At 43.3% G+C, this 16283-nt stretch overlaps 1 protein-coding gene across 13 annotated transcripts in view; it reads right to left on the reverse strand.

Annotated features, from left to right (window-relative positions):
- The window catches only part of SVIL (supervillin), a 90138-nt gene that overhangs the window by 36584 nt on the left and 37271 nt on the right, over positions 1-16283 (reverse strand). For 11 of the 13 annotated variants that reach the window (XM_072154069.1, XM_072154068.1, XM_072154067.1 and 8 more), the window contains 2 exons: positions 12828-13035; positions 10430-10568 (listed from right to left, as the gene is read on the reverse strand). In XM_072154069.1, the coding sequence (XP_072010170.1) occupies positions 10430-10568; positions 12828-13035 (347 nt within the window). The remainder of the gene's footprint in view (positions 1-10429; positions 10569-12827; positions 13036-16283) is intronic. The other 2 variants (XM_072154062.1, XM_072154072.1) reach the window with 1 other exon arrangement.

Here is a 16283-nt window from a genome sequence, read left to right on the forward strand (position 1 = left end):
CATCATTATGACCTTCCTACTATTTGAGAGGGTTTGTTTCTATATCAGTTATGGCGCCTAAGCTTGTATGGTTTACACAGAATATTTCCTTTTAAAATTATTTCCATAGCGTTACGCCATGACTATGTAGCTTTAACCAGTAACTTAAAATCAATACTTTAAAATTGGATTTATACCATAATATAAAGGAAATCTACCATCAAAATCCAACTAGGGCACTTACTCAGAGCCAGGACTGTGGCAATCTTCTTATATGTGTTATCCATTATCGCCTTCCTTCTAAAATCAACTGTTATAATTATGTTAACGAGCCTGAAAAGCTCTTACCAGAGCCTCTCCATGCTATAGCTTCACAGGCTGTTACACTGTGCTGGAGCCCCCCTCCCCCTTTCTTCAGTCTGTTGAATCTCCCTGCTGCAGTGAGATTGCATCAGAGGAAGGGGGAAGAGAGCAGAGGGGAGACCGTGTAACAGCTTGTGATGGGCTCTGGTAACATCCACAGGAGCTCTTGAGCCTCATTAGCAGAATTGTAAAAGTTTACTTCAGTACCAGTGTCATGGTACCTGGATCTATGAGTAATCGCCCCTAGTTTATGATGGATTGCAATGATAAATTTCCTACCTAAAGTTCCAAAATGTTGCCAATTGTGGTTTAAAAGTTAAAAAGCACTATAGAACCAGGTTCCCTTTTCAGGAAAGGTTTGGCCACAATCTCCGATAGTCTCTTTCCACCTCTGGTAGAGCATTAGATACCTCCTTACTTTGAAATGCTTTGCTACTTTCCTGACAAGCAGGACAGAGAAACAATTCTATTGGTTGCCCGGCACTGAATATCATATCAATATGCAGAGACTTGGCTGTGGAGGCAGGGACCGAGAATGTGTGAACCCATCAGCTCATCAACATATAGACGCAAACAATCACGTCACCATCTTCTGCAACCTCATCATAACCATACAAACCTTAAAATTCATTGTGAATTTCTTGTGATTCTACTGCCTTTAGAACGGCTCATCCCAAATTCTCATGTCTAGCACCTTCCTTACACAACCCGTCCTTGTCCTGCTCCTAGAGCAATGAATCTATCAGTTCTCTCTTCCCTGCAGCTCCCTCTTCCTTCATCTTCATGTTTACTTCAACTAACAGAAACATTTTAAACTGCTACAACTTCTGTACCATGACAACCAGAAAAGTCATGGTGCCATTTTAAAGAGGAGAATTTTCATTCATTCCCTACTCTAACAATGGAAATCTCCATATCTTTGGCACCTAGGTGCACAATCTCTGCGCAGAATTTAAGGGGAGATTCTCCTGTGTTTCTAGGTGCAATGGTTCTGAAAATATAGGCTTATTTTCAGAGTAGGGTTGATTTTTCAATTCTACAGCCAGTTCCCTACTTGAGAACACCTGACTTACAGACGACTGCCTGTACTCTGAAAAATCACATTCGGGCTAATTTTGAGAAAAACGGGGAAAGATCAGGACTCCTGAAGCACTGAAGTTTTGTTAATGAAGCCGACAGATGATGCTTTCATTGACATCTTATTACTGTATACAAATCTGGCCGCACATTATTAATGCGCTGTACATGATGAGCTCTGACCTATGTGAATGTCTGATACTGTACTATAGAAAATGGGGAAATCTGCCAATAATCGTAAACCATATTTTCCTTTAGGCGTGTTATCCCATTAAAGCCTCACTGTAATCTCATCCAAGATGGAAGGAGCCAAGACATGAAACAAGCCAAAAATCCCACAAAAGTGCTACAAGACGACACATCTGGAGAGAGGCGATTTCCCCCCTTTCTCCCCCATAACCCAAGAGACCCAAACACAAAACCATTCTGCAACATTTACTGGGGGTTCACCTCAATTCACCGTTCAGCAGCTCCACTTCTGGACGAGGAGTATAAAACATTGACTCGATAAGTCGTGTTCTGTTTCCAGCTTAAAGAAACTAAGGTAATGTGTCACCTAAAAATTTTTTTTCACAAAGTAAAACCCAAAAAAAGCTAAACACGTTTTTTTTAACCCAATTATATTTTCTGTTCATAGTATATTCTGATGATTATGTTGGCAGTCATCTTGCCTGAGCTGGTCGGAGTTCTCTATATAGAGGTCATTGTACAGGGAGGGGGAGGAGATAAGCTGTGACATCATCTATTGTCAGTAGTGATGTAATGATGGGTCAGTGTTATCTATATAGAGGTCATTGTACAGGGAGGTGGAGATAAGCTGTGACATCATCTATTGTCAGTAGTGATGTAATGATGGGTCAGTGTTATCTATATAGAGGTCATTGTACAAGGAGGAGGAGATAAGCTGTGACATCATCTATTGTCAGTAGTGATGTAATGATGGGTCAGTGTTATCTATATAGAGGTCATTGTACAGGGAGGAGGAGATAAGCTGTGACATCATCTATTGTCAGTAGTGATGTAATGATGGCTCAGTGTTATCTATATAGAGGTCATTGTACAAGGAGGAGGAGATAAGCTGTGACATCATCTATTGTCAGTAGTGATGTAATGATGGGTCAGTGTTATCTATATAGAGGTCATTGTACAGGGAGGTGGAGATAAGCTGTGACATCATCTATTGTCAGTAGTGATGTAATGATGGGTCAGTGTTATCTATATAGAGGTCATTGTACAGGGAGGAGGAGATAAGCTGTGACATCATCTATTGTCAGTAGTGATGTAATGATGGCTCAGTGTTATCTATATAGAGGTCATTGTACAAGGAGGAGGAGATAAGCTGTGACATCATCTATTGTCAGTAGTGATGTAATGATGGGTCAGTGTTATCTATATAGAGGTCATTGTACAGGGAGGTGGAGATAAGCTGTGACATCATCTATTGTCAGTAGTGATGTAATGATGGGTCAGTGTTATCTATATAGAGGTCATTGTACAGGGAGGTGGAGATAAGCTGTGACATCATCTATTGTCAGTAGTGATGTAAAGATGGGTCAGTGTTATCTATATAGAGGTCATTGTACAGGGAGGGGGAGGAGATAAGCTGTGACATCATCTATTATCAGTAGTGATGTAATGAAGGGTCAGTGTTATCTATATAGAGGTCATTGTGCAGGGAGGGGAGGAGATAAGCTGTGACATCATCTATTGTCAGTAGTGATGTAATGATGGGTCAGTGTTATCTATATAGAGGTCATTGTACAGGGAGGAGGAGGGGATGAGCTGTGACATCATCTATTGTCAGTAGTGATGTAATGATGGGTCAGTGTTATCTATATAGAGGTCATTGTACAGGGAGGGGGAGGAGATAAGCTGTGACATCATCTATTGTCAGTAGTGATGTAATGATGGGTCAGTGTTATCTATATAGAGGTCATTGTACAGGGAGGAGGAGGGGATAAACTGTGACATCATCTATTGTCAGTAGTGATGTAATGATGGGTCAGTGTTATCTATATAGAGGTCATTGTACAGGGAGGGGAGGAGATAAGGTCTATCACCACTTATTGAGAAGCATGCTCCTAATATTAGTTGAACTATTTGGGAGGGGAAAAATAAGGGGAACATACTTGCCCTCTTCTAGCTCTCTTGTTTCTCTTTATATACCCATTTAAAGCAGAAGAAGTGTGATGGATCATGTGACCGCTTCAACCAATCAGTGGCCTCACTGGATCAGGAAACCAATTTCCCTAAGCGATCAGTGATTCCTGGCACTTCTACGCTAGCCAGACTAGTGTATATAAACAACATAGAGGCCACATCTCTGCAATGAAACTGGAGGAGAGCACTTATATCATTTCATTATTTTAATTTCTACAAGGTGATCTGCATTGCACCCAGGAATCCTCCCGCTGCAGTAAATGAGGTGACCGCCGCAAATAAACCTCCGACAGAACAGGAAGAGTCCATTTACAAATCAACCGGGTAGGATTAAAACATGGAAAATCAAAAATTCAACCCGTAAACAGGAGTTTACTTTAAGAGAAATTGAACATTATAACTTTATTCAATTTTCTGAGGTAAAGGAGGCGTGGATATCTAGGGGATTCAAGTTCCAGCCTTGGACGTCACATATATAAATCACATTCTGCTTTCATAACCCAGTTTATTGCAATCGCTAATTTGGTCCCTTTCGAAAACTGCAGGCACGTATTTCTGTAATGTCAGTGGAAAGTTCTGAGATTCCTAGGTGTAAAATAGCAGAGCGTACGCCCTCTGGCGAGCCACATATCTGCTGCTTACAAGCCCCAAGTAAGTGTCACGACATGCCTGGGATAACAGAATAGAATTTCAGAGATTACTTGAATAATTACCAATGCTTCTAATTATACACCATGTAGAGAGCCTGCAATGTACAGCTAGTGCAATGTACAGCACCGTCACCAAGTGCCCAAACCTCACGGCTCCCTCCCTTACCTGCACATGCAAAGATCATAAAAGTATAACAAACCTATATGTAACAATAACCCACAATTAGTGTGTAATACACATCACTCACATAGTAAATGACCCTTATCACTCTGCACAAAGGCCCTAGGGCAGACCTTATCCTCCCTAAAACATCTGGGCAGGTGATTACGAAATTTTCCAGGAAAGTGTTTTGGGTCTTGTAATTGCAAGTTTCAATTGATTTTTCGGGGGAAATATTTTTAAAGAACGGACTACAAAAGTAAAAACCTGAATAGGGCTGGAGACAGACACTTATCAATTTGTTCCAAAAAACTGTCCTGAATGCAATGCACCATGTTTAACAAGGTTTGAAGACCATTTTTAGTCACTTAAAAATAAAAAGGGACAATGCCTTAAAAAAAAAAACCCCAAAAATAAAAGGTGTGGCTTCAATGAAAAAGGGGCGTCGCTCGTGCATTTATCATGTAAACTAAGCCAACTTAAAGGAGGTGCAAAATTAGACTTGACAGTCTTATATTACATCAGATCTTTCATCATGGACGTGCGCTTTTCATTGGTCCAAAGCAACTCTGGCCCAAGCCTCAAACACGGACAGAAGTAAGACTTCTTGCAACAATTTTCAGCCCTGTGTGTATGAGCCTATTGAAATATATGGGGACGTGTGCTACAAAATGAACGTTTATGTTCATGAACCCTTACTTTGAGGCACACTGAAGTTTTTATTTTTTTTTAGCAAGAAATTGAAAATTTATACTGACCCACTCATGGCCTGGACTAAAAAAAACTCCTGAAAAATATCCTTTTAGTTAACCACCTCATACACCGATTGAGCAATGATTATTTTTAATCTATTTTTTCATTCCGGTTCCACACTAGATCCAATAAAATATACAAAAGCTTCTGATGCGTACAGGGAAGGATGTATACATAGGACTCCATTCATCCCACATGAGTAGGGAAACACTTCTTTGTTTGGCCTTATAGTGTGAAGAGAACCAGGAAACGAAAAAATGCATACCACAAACTTTTTGGTATAATGGTAAGCTACAAGTTACACAAGCAACTGAATTTCCATATTTGTAGCCTTCCAAAAGTAGAAAATATCAGAAAAATGCCTTATACCACATATACCTCCAAACGTAGTCTCCAGCGCTGTATGAACTGAGCCCAAGATGCTAAAAGGAAATCTACCATTTGATTTCATGCATTATGAAGCAAACATACCTTGAGAATGCTGTAGCTACACTGATGCAGAAACACATCTTGTTTAATCCCTGAGCTGAGTGGCTTTGCTGAAAAAACAATTACAACATTCAGGACCTTGGGAAAGCTGGATTGCTTCAGCCTGCCATTGATAAACACATTGCACAGAGTTTTCTGAACTGTTCAGACAGGACTAATCAACCTCATACACAGCAGCTGGGGTAGGGAGCAGCGATTGATTATTTCTGCCTGCCGAGGACAACACAGTGATTACATCATTCTCTGGAGCAGTGCATAATTAGGGTGAGAGGAGAAGCCCCAAGCCAGGCATAGAAGCTACAAAGCCTCATCATAATTGTTTTTTTACAGCAAAACCACTCAGCTGAAGGTGCAGTCATCTGCATCGCAATTAGTTTTGAGGTGGTTTTAGGTGCAGTTTTGTCAATTTCACAGGTGAAAGATATGAACTGAACGGGTGAATTTGATTTTGAAGGAAAAAGCTGTTCCACAAATTTCATTCGCCTGTTGACTTGATGTCTTTCACTTGTTAAAATAAGTAATACTAATTGCGGTGCAGTTTTAACTGCAACGTGTGACCGCACCCTCAGGGACTAAACAAGATTTGTTTCTGCATCAATGTAGCTACAGCATTCTCAAGGTATGTTTGCGTCATAATGCATCAAATCAAATGGTAGGTTTCCTTTAAGGCCAAACAAATGACAACTTATTTTCCCATAAACCTCGTAAAAGACAACATTAATGACATTCCTGCAGCGTGTTCCCCGCTTGAAGAACACATGTATATTATCTGCTTTCATCTCCGGTAAGTGACAGGAAAGCTCTATGAGAACTGTACACCACATATGGCCATCAGCTGTGTGAACAGTATGGAAGGGGATACTATATAGGGCCATTTCTCTACATCGTTCATCTTCCGAGGTATACATCTATCGGTGGGTGCACCTGGGACTCATTACCGGACCTCCTTTCATGTTAAGTGAGCAGGGATCCGTCACTGGGAGGGAGAGGAACATTTTTAACATACTGTTGACTCAAAGGATCAACCCCTATTACAGTAATGTGTATGTGCGATTTTATATGTAAACCTTCCATGCTACCTATAATTTAATTTGCGATGGAGAAAATGCCTGAAGACGTAAAATATTCACTGTTTATATGAAGTATTGGAAATATCATCATCATAAGTATATACACAATCTTCTCACTTACAGTCCAGACAAGCAGATAAAGTGCAATGTTTCCATATATAAACCCCCAGAAGTGGATAATCAATTCATCATCTATGGATACAAAAACCTGCAGCACAATTTGGTTTATGGTGCAGCCCCGAACCCCAAGATCTGAGTCAAGATGTGGAAATTCACTACACTACAGTGCACATACCCTAAATGCCCTATTCCCCCTGCAGCAACACCAAAAGGGAAAATAAAGTATTACAGGGCACTTATGAGGGTCAATGGGCCATCTATGTGATACAGAGAGACAAACATTAGCACCAGTGCGTATGACTTGTGTAGTATCTGATCAGGAGTCCAACAAGGGGCTGTAGTCCAGCTCAATGCTAAGAGTACTTAAAGTTTGTTATGCATACGGAGTCCCCCTGCAAAACCCGCACACAGAGCCTCCCCACCATCCGGCAAAACCCGCACACAGAGCCTCCCCACCATCCGGCAAAACCCGCACACAGAGCCTCCCCACCATCCGGCAAAACCCGCACACAGAGCCTCCCCACCATCCGGCAAAACCCGCACACAGAGCCTCCCCACCATCAGGCAAAACCCGCACACAGAGCCTCCCCACCATCCTGCAAAACCCGCACACAGAGCCTCCCCACCATCAGGCAAAACCCGCACACAGAGCCTCCCCACCATCCGGCAAAACCCGCACACAGAGCCTCCCCACCATCCGGCAAAACCCGCACACAGGGCTACCCCCCCCCCCCCGCATCCTGCAGAACCCGCACACCCCCTGGGGCACACAGGCCCCCCCCCCCCTCTGGAAAACCCGCACACAGGGCCTCCCCCCCACCTGCAAAAAACTCACAAAGGACCTCTCCCCCCGCCCCCCTGCAAAACCCCGACACAAGGCCTCCCCCCCTGCAAAACCTGCACACCTCCTGGGGCACACAGGGCTCCCCCTCCCACCTGCAAAACCCAGACCCAGGGCCTCCCCCCCACCTGCAAAACCCGCACACAGGGCCCCCCCCAACTGCAAAACACGCACACAGGGCCCCCCCCCCTGCAAAACACGCACACAGGGCCCCCCCCCTGCAAAACACGCACACAGGGCCCCCCCCCTGCAAAACACGCACACAGGGCCCCCCCCCCCTGCAAAACACGCACACAGGGCCCCCCCCCCTGCAAAACACGCACACAGGGCCCCCCCCCCTGCAAAACACGCACACAGGGCCCCCCCCCCTGCAAAACACGCACACAGGGCCCCCCCCCCTGCAAAACACGCACACAGAACCTTCCGCCACAGCCCCCACTGTAACTTGTCCCCACCGTGTGCATCTGCCTTTCAGGATCAATTCCCTGTAAGCATACCATCGTGACAACTCTCAATCTAGGGGTGCTCAAACACCCACCACACTAATGAAACCAATATGGGAAAATCCAATAAATTCCACTGTAAAAATCCGCAGAGTAACTGCACACAGACAGGCAATGACTGTGCTCCTAAATATTTCTTTGCTGATAGAAGAGGAATTAGCTCTAAAAACACAGAGATGTAATGCAGGATATGCACAATGTTTTCTGCCAGTCGCTTCCCTTCATGTCAGTCACACAGGGGCAGCAGGATATAGTGAGACCAATATGTTGCATGGCCCATGACCTGGGCTGAAAAGGGTCATGAGGAATTCCAGATAACATGGAGCTGAAAAGTTTACAGGGCAGACATATCCACAAATTCAATGGAGTCCGATCAAGTAGCAATTACTCTACTATTCCCTTCCCCCCACGTATATAACAAGAATGAAAGGGGTATTCAAGTTTCAATACCCGTATTTTTCGGACTATAAGGCGCACCGGATTATAAGGCGCACCATCAATAAATGCCTGCTAAAACGTCTAGGTTCATATATAAGGCGAACCGGATTATAAGGAGGAATGACCAGCAGGTGGCAGACCTGTGCACAGGTCAAGGCAGCTGTTGTCTGTCAGTAAGGTTCATATATAAGGCGCACTGGACTATAAGGCACACCTTTGATTTCTGAGAAAATCAAAGAATTTTTTGGGCACCTTATAGTCCGAAAAATACGGTAACTTGGATCGCCTACCCTTCCCATAGGGCATAATGGCAACGGTGCCGCACCTGGTCCATCAGCCAACCAGCTGCTTAAAGAGGTTGAAGGGATAAAGCGAACGTGCTATTGCTTCACAAGCCTATAATGAAAATCTACCATCAAAATGCATCATGATAAACCAGGAACATTACTCATAGATCCAGGCACCGTGACTGTGGTATCTTTTTATATTTGTTATCCATGGCCTCCTTCCTTCTAAAATTATGCTAATAAGGGAGAAGTGCTATGGGAGGCCTTAGCTGAGCACCTCGATTTAGCTTCACAGGCTGTTCGATTACAGAGGGCAGGATGACACATACACAGTTTGTTATACAGACATCACTTATCTGATAGACAGATCACCCACCTCTGACTGTATTCAAAGATATCTATCTATGTAGTTATGCTATTGTATCTTCATTATGAAATTTTGAATCTTATGAAGGGTTGTTTTGAGACCCAAAATGCATTATATTAATTTTAATATTGCTGCCGATTTCTATATGCCTTTGTAAAAAAAAAAGAAATGATAATAATTCCTTTATTTATATAGCAGATTGAGCAGCGCTGCACAGAGCTTGCCAAATCAGTCCTTACAGCGAGTGTCTATTAGCGCCATTGTTGCCGTTTTTTCCCCACGTTGTTTTATGCTGTAATCTCACGGCAGCAGAGTTTCAGCAAAAAGTGGGAGGGACGAAATGCTCCTTTACAGTGTAACAGCCTGTAAGGCTACAGCACAGAGGGGCTCTTAACACCCCTCAGAACCCTTCTGGGTCATTAGCATAATTTTAAATGTTGATTATTTTTTTTTATTTTTTTAGGAAAGGAGGCCATGGATAGCAAAAATAAGAAGATTACCACAGACATTCACACAAATGTATGTCCCCCATACACCGCAATGGCCTCACGGCACCCAACGGGAGCGGTACGGTGCAGCACCGTACCGCTCCATACCCCGTAGATAGGATGTGTCCTATCTTGCTCTAGAATACAGCGCTGTGCGCCATATATTCCTATGGAGCGGGGCGGGGTGAGCAGCAGCACTCTCTCCCCCGGCACTGCCGTGTGCCCGTCTTGCTATGGTTCGGGCGGGCAACAGCAGTGTGAATGTAGCCCAAGTGTCCCTGGTTTATCATGATGGATCTAAATGGTAGATTTCTTTAAAGAGAGGAGATTGTAATATTATTATTAATAATCTTTATTTATATAGCGCCATGAAATTCCATAACGCCTTACAAAATTGTACAATCTGTATGGCGTGTTAATTTCTAGATCATTGGCCCGGATGGAGAATTTTATGGCCTACAAACCCATTTAGTTGTTCCAAGAAACTTAACAATCCAAGACATAACAATCCGTGTGTATGCAGCAGGCGGCTCCCAGGACTGGGATTAGGGCTCCTGTGGTCAGGGCAGAGTAGTGTGCGAGTCCTGCTCTCTCAGGAGCTATTCGCAATCATCCAGCAGGACTGGGAGATGTCAAAGTGACGGGACAAGGTGGACGCGTTATTCCTAACATGGTGCGCTTTACCTTCTTTTTCAGCGACTGCTCAATTTCTTGCAGCTGGGTGTGCGAGCTGCGCTCTATGACAGACACTTTGCTGTACTCCTGCTTTTTGTTAAGCCTGTTCTTCCAGTCTTCCTCCCCACTCTTCTTCAGCAGAGCCAGCCTAAGAAGGAATAATATGCCACATTGTTTGGGAGACATTCTTAGCAAGTCATACCGTCCACAGAGACCCGAAACAACATTTCAACTAAGGGTTTTTTTTTTTATTTTTTTATTTTATTTTGGACAAGGCTGACAATAGAGGATGTCCTACTATGCAAAAAAGCAATTGTCTGGACTCCTGGCATTTAGTTTCATGAAACAGAATTGAGACATTGTAGGCGTTATGTAGGGTCATCATTTATCAAGACTTGTCCGGCTTGGAGCATGTAGGTTGTCATCAAATGTAAAAAGATTACCCAGATTTTATCCTATTACACTCCTAGTCCCCTCTGGTAGGGTGTCATGAGCAATATCTTATGTGAAATATTACTTGTTTACCATATCCTGCAAAGTCATTTGAAATTGTGAAACAGAACGGTTAATCTGTGGAATAGCCTGCCTGAGGCGCTGGTCACAGCAGGGACAGCAGAGAGCTTCAAGAAGAGCCTATATGCCTTTTGATATCTAAATAGCATGGACAGTTAGGTTATATAGAATGGTTTCCCCTAAATCCATTCCTTATCCAATCCCTTCCCTTCCTTGGTTGAACTCTATAGACATGTGTCTTTTTTGCAACCCTATAAACTATGATACTATGAAATTGAGTCACATTTTGCCAGAGATTAGTCACTTTTAGAACCTGCAGGAGTCCCCATCTTCAGTTCTATAGCACATAGAAAGCATATAGATTTCAAATTAAAGATAAAAATCTCATCTTACAAGAAAACATCAGGCTCTTGATCTTGAGAGCAAGAAATCCTGATAAAATCAGAAAACAAAGTTTTGTTAACTGAATCTGCGGTTCACATTTCCAATAATGTCTTTGTCTCAGATTCTGGAGGTTACAGAAGTGCAGTCCTGATGCATTCTGAAATATGAAATCCTTACTTTTAATATAAAGCCAAAAAAGCTTGGAGTGTCTGAATTGTAAACTTGACCCCTCTCAGGCAAAATATGACTCGTCTCTGCTCATTTTCCTTGAATTTGGGGAGATTTTTAATAGGAACAATTAGGTTGATTTCTTGTTAAGCAGACAACCATTCCTAGTGATCCCCTCCATGTACATGCACACTTGGATCTGTGCATGTAGTTTCATAGCTGCTGCCTGATTAACTCTGGGGGAGACTATCAATAAATAGATTCATGGATCTGTACAGGTAGCTTTATAGTGAAAGATATGCAAGAACTATGGGCGACTATAAATCTATTCACCCATAGTCACCAACATGTACAGATCCAAGTGTGCATGTACATAAAGAAATGGCTATGGTATACTAATCAGAATGGGGGTATAAAATACTCTATGGGTGCTGTGTATACAAAGTGTGCTGGTGCTTTTAACCCTTACATCTATAGACACATGTGCACATAACTATGCACAGAACATATTCAATACATTCAATGAGACACCTTGAAGAGCAGAGACAGTTCTGAGAAAACACAGAACATTTGACACCACGTTGAACTTTCCTGACCCCAGAGATGGAGGGTGAAATAAAGTCATCTACAAAGCATGGAGACGACATTGTAATAGATTACAGCTCAGACCCTGAAAAGTTCTAAGAAGAGAGAAAGAAACTCCATGTCCCCCCCCCGCCCTGGGGCTGTCACATCACAACAATAGGACGGTCTGGATGTCTCTCTGTCAGTGTGTATGACGGTATTATCTATGACGGTATTATCTAATGGACACAATGCTGCGGTTATCGACTTAGAGAGCAATTAAAGTGTAATGAGAAGCATATGATTCAGACCAGCAGATGAGTCAATGTTACTGAGCATAGGAAAGTGCTCTGACAGCAGAATACTATGCATCAGAGGGAATACCGTCTCCCGGGATCATGACATAACGGGCTTAAATATTCAATAAGATCCATATCCCGTGTCGTCTTTGCACATGATTTATGTCTTAGGCTATGATACATTGTATCTATTGATCGTCAATGCATCTCAAGTTTAACACTGTAAAAGTCAGCACTGAAAACTATGCAGGATTTCTGTGCAGCTAATATTAGGTGCGACTGATACTTGCAATCTTAAAGTAATCTACCCACAACCCTAATATAATATCTTATGGGTCCAGTCCATTTATTGCTGGAGAAGTGGACAGAATGTGATTTCAGAAGACAAAGTATAATATAAAATAAACTAATATGACACACTAAACGTGATACAAATTTGTTGCAATTCATAGAACTCTCAGAATTCCGTAGGATTTTACCTGTCACGGATGGACATGCTTTTGCCAGAAATGTCAAGATCCTCTTCAGAATTGGTGGGGGAGATCCCGGTTGTCCTCTCGGGGGTCTTCCTTTCCTCTAGCTCCGCTGCCTGAGCTCTGCCGGAGACCGCAACAGGCGAAGTGTGAGAAACTCCTTGTGATGTTGTGGGGCTGCCAAGAGGTTCAGATGCCGGCTCGACAATCTCTGCTTATTGTGAAGAAAAGCCCAGCATTAGTGAGCGGTCACATGGCTCGCAGACTTGTACTTGTAAACCTCTCCCCACTCCTCCGCCCCTCGCCTCGCTCCACCAGCTGAGCTCAGCCCCTTCCTTACACATGTGGTTCCTAAAAAATATTATCATTTCTAGAGCATAAATGCACCCCCATCATTACAGAGAGGTAATACCATCTATCCCCTTGTTTGCAGATCTGCAGCATGTAAGCGTCTTATCCACTCACCTCTCCCTGGCAGATACATGGTAGCAGAGTCTTAGCATTATACTATTTGTTCTGCTGTATTGTATCCCGAGTGCTACAAAGAGTTCATAGGAAGGAAAATACTCCATGAGTCATTGGAGGTGGCAACGTCCATAACCTTTCCCTCAGGGCAGCAGCGGGCAGGACAGCCACATTGTATCCAGTAGATTAACAACATCCTGTGCGTTCTAACAGAGGACAGACAAGCAGGGAGAAAACACCCCGAGCGCTGCGCTCATCCTAACCACTAGGACATGTAGGGAGATTGGGAGATAAGAGGAAAGAACTGCTGGGCTAATACAGCACATTAAGGTTCCCATCCCCCTTGTAGTATCCTGGACATACTCATATAGATGCTTAAAAAGGAGTTGTATTCCAGCTTTTGCAATTAAACGTTTCTGACTCATTTCCCCACTGTTTGCTAGATCTCTGCTTGCTGTCATTCTACTGGAAGCTTCACTGTTTACTTCCTGTGGATTAACACCAGTTCCTGGTCAGGGGACATCACACAGGCGCACTGCTCGTTATATCCATGGTCATGTGATGTCACACAGGCGCACTGCTCGTTATATCCATGGTCATGTGATGTCACACAGGTGCACGGCTCGTTATATCCCCAATGTGTGACATCACACAGGTGCACGGCTCCTTATATCACTGGTCATGTGATGTCACACATTGGGGAAATAACAAGCCGTGCACCTGCGTGATGTGACATGACCAGGGATATAACGAGCCGTGCACCTGTGTGATGTCACATGACCAGGGCCTGATTTGTATCCACAGGAAGTAAACAATGAGGCTTCGTATAGAGTGACAGCAAGCAGAGATCTAGATAACTGTGAGGAATTGATGCAGAAAGTATATTGGGAAACTGTATAACTTTGCATTACATAAACAGTAACATTTATTTGTGGAAACGGCACAGTCCCTTTAAAGATCCCCAACTGTGGTGAGGTTTCCAGCAACCAACCAGGAGACAAGAAGAGCCATGTGGTGGAATTGGTGAAGTGCAAAAAGACACTGCCCCCCCCCCCCTACACTTGCAATCAAAAACCTGTTTCATGGAACTTATAAGATTATCAGTTTTACCCTTCTATACCCTAACCAGTGTCGGACTGGTCCGCCAAAGAAGCGGGGGGCCCAGGTCCTAACCCAATGTGTGACCCTAGATCAGTGATGGCGAACCTTTTGGGGACTGAGTGCCGAAACTACAAGCAAAAGCCACATATTTTTCACAAAGTGCCAAATGCCAATTTAAAGCAACTAAAGTAACTCACAGGTTTCAAACGTATTGGTGTCCTGAGGACATTAATACAGTAGAAAGACAGAATTCAGATTATTATTGTAGTTTCCCTCTAAGGTCCCTTAACAGGATCAATCACAGGTCCGGAGAAGGGTCTACAATCATAATACAACTCTGTCAGCACCTCCTTGCTGCTCCTGCACGTCTAGTCACTTTAAAATAGCGCTGAACGTGTACTGGGCTGCCTGTGCCTGAAGGAGAAGGTATTGAGTCCTAAATGGTGACCTGGGTGATGACCTGGGTGCCCACAGAAAGGGATCTGAGTGCCACCTCTGGCACCCGTGCCATAGGTTCGCCACCACTGCCGTAGATATATAGAAGGAACTCCAGTGTAACACTACCCCATATCTATGTAGTTCAGTAAGTTGCTTTTAAAAGCAGTCTGTCAGTCTATTGTCTAATAACAGCGCCCCCTTTGTTTAATGGTAGCACAAGTTATTACAGGTCAGCGTTATTCACATCCTAGAAAAGCCTTTGAATGTTTCAATCTATATTCCGCTGACCTACTGACTGCTCAATATCATCTTCTGTGTCATGTGTGGTCTGCAGGCCGAGGATTTGTATATTTCAATATTCGCTGTGTTTACGTTGATCAGTAAGTGATCTATGAAAGTTTGCGGTCTAAACGAATTCTCAGAATATCAAAATATCAGTCTCAACACTTGGAGAGGAGATCCTGATCATAGGAGAACGCCTTCTGCCCCATAACCTACAGTACATATGGGAACGTCTGGATCCGAAAAAATCTAGGTGCACTAATTGATCGTTCAGAAGTATAAATTACTTGTACTTATATTGCCCCATGGAGAAGCAAACCAGTAATACATGAGTGGTCCCAATACTGTACAATACAAGTTTTAACATCAGTAGTCTTCCATGTTTAGCCTCCCCTCTTACTATAAACCTTCATCAATGCAGTAAAAATTCAAGTCACTACACAGGAGCCTGACGGTGCCTAACTGTACTCGCCAGCAGGGGGTGCCAAACCAGCAGCCAAACCGATCAGCGCTGACCCCGATCTGTAAAATCCAGTGGCCCGAGGTGACAATCGCCCTCATTGTCTGTACACTGCTTAGTACCATGTAATCCCTCGAAATACAGCTCAGCAATGTGACACCTAGGGCCCTGGTAAAAATAACACTGCGCCTGGATGTCAAAGGCAACACAATACGACTGCCATACACAAGAGCAGCAAGGCTCACTACAAGACTACAACGTCCAGCAGATACAACGATGGGAGTCATAGTTTTAGATGACTGGATTACAGAATTTTCACTCAAATCAAAATTCTTCTAAATAATTTTACACATTTTTGAGTGTTCTAATTCGGTTTGCGCAGAATCAATATTTAAATTGCAGTGATAAAATGTAATTCCAATGTTTCGGGACAAAGTGTATGAAAAATCCAAACTCCATACAAAACCTAAACCGTACACAGGGATGTATTATAGCGCTCACAGACTGGCAGTGGTCTGAAACTGTACTGCATTGTGTGGGCAACAATATGCAGCTCCGTAAAATAAATCCTTAGAGGGTTTATATTTATGGATGGATTTCTAACAATCCAGACATTACATTTCCTACTCACCAAAACAAGGGAGCGCTCCCGGGACAATGACTAAGAGGGACGTAATACTACCAACTCGCTCGCCACTCCATGATCAAAGTCCAGG

The sequence above is a fragment of the Engystomops pustulosus genome, chromosome 5 (genome assembly GCF_040894005.1).
Source record: "Engystomops pustulosus chromosome 5, aEngPut4.maternal, whole genome shotgun sequence".
Classification (NCBI taxonomy): domain Eukaryota; kingdom Metazoa; phylum Chordata; class Amphibia; order Anura; family Leptodactylidae; genus Engystomops; species Engystomops pustulosus.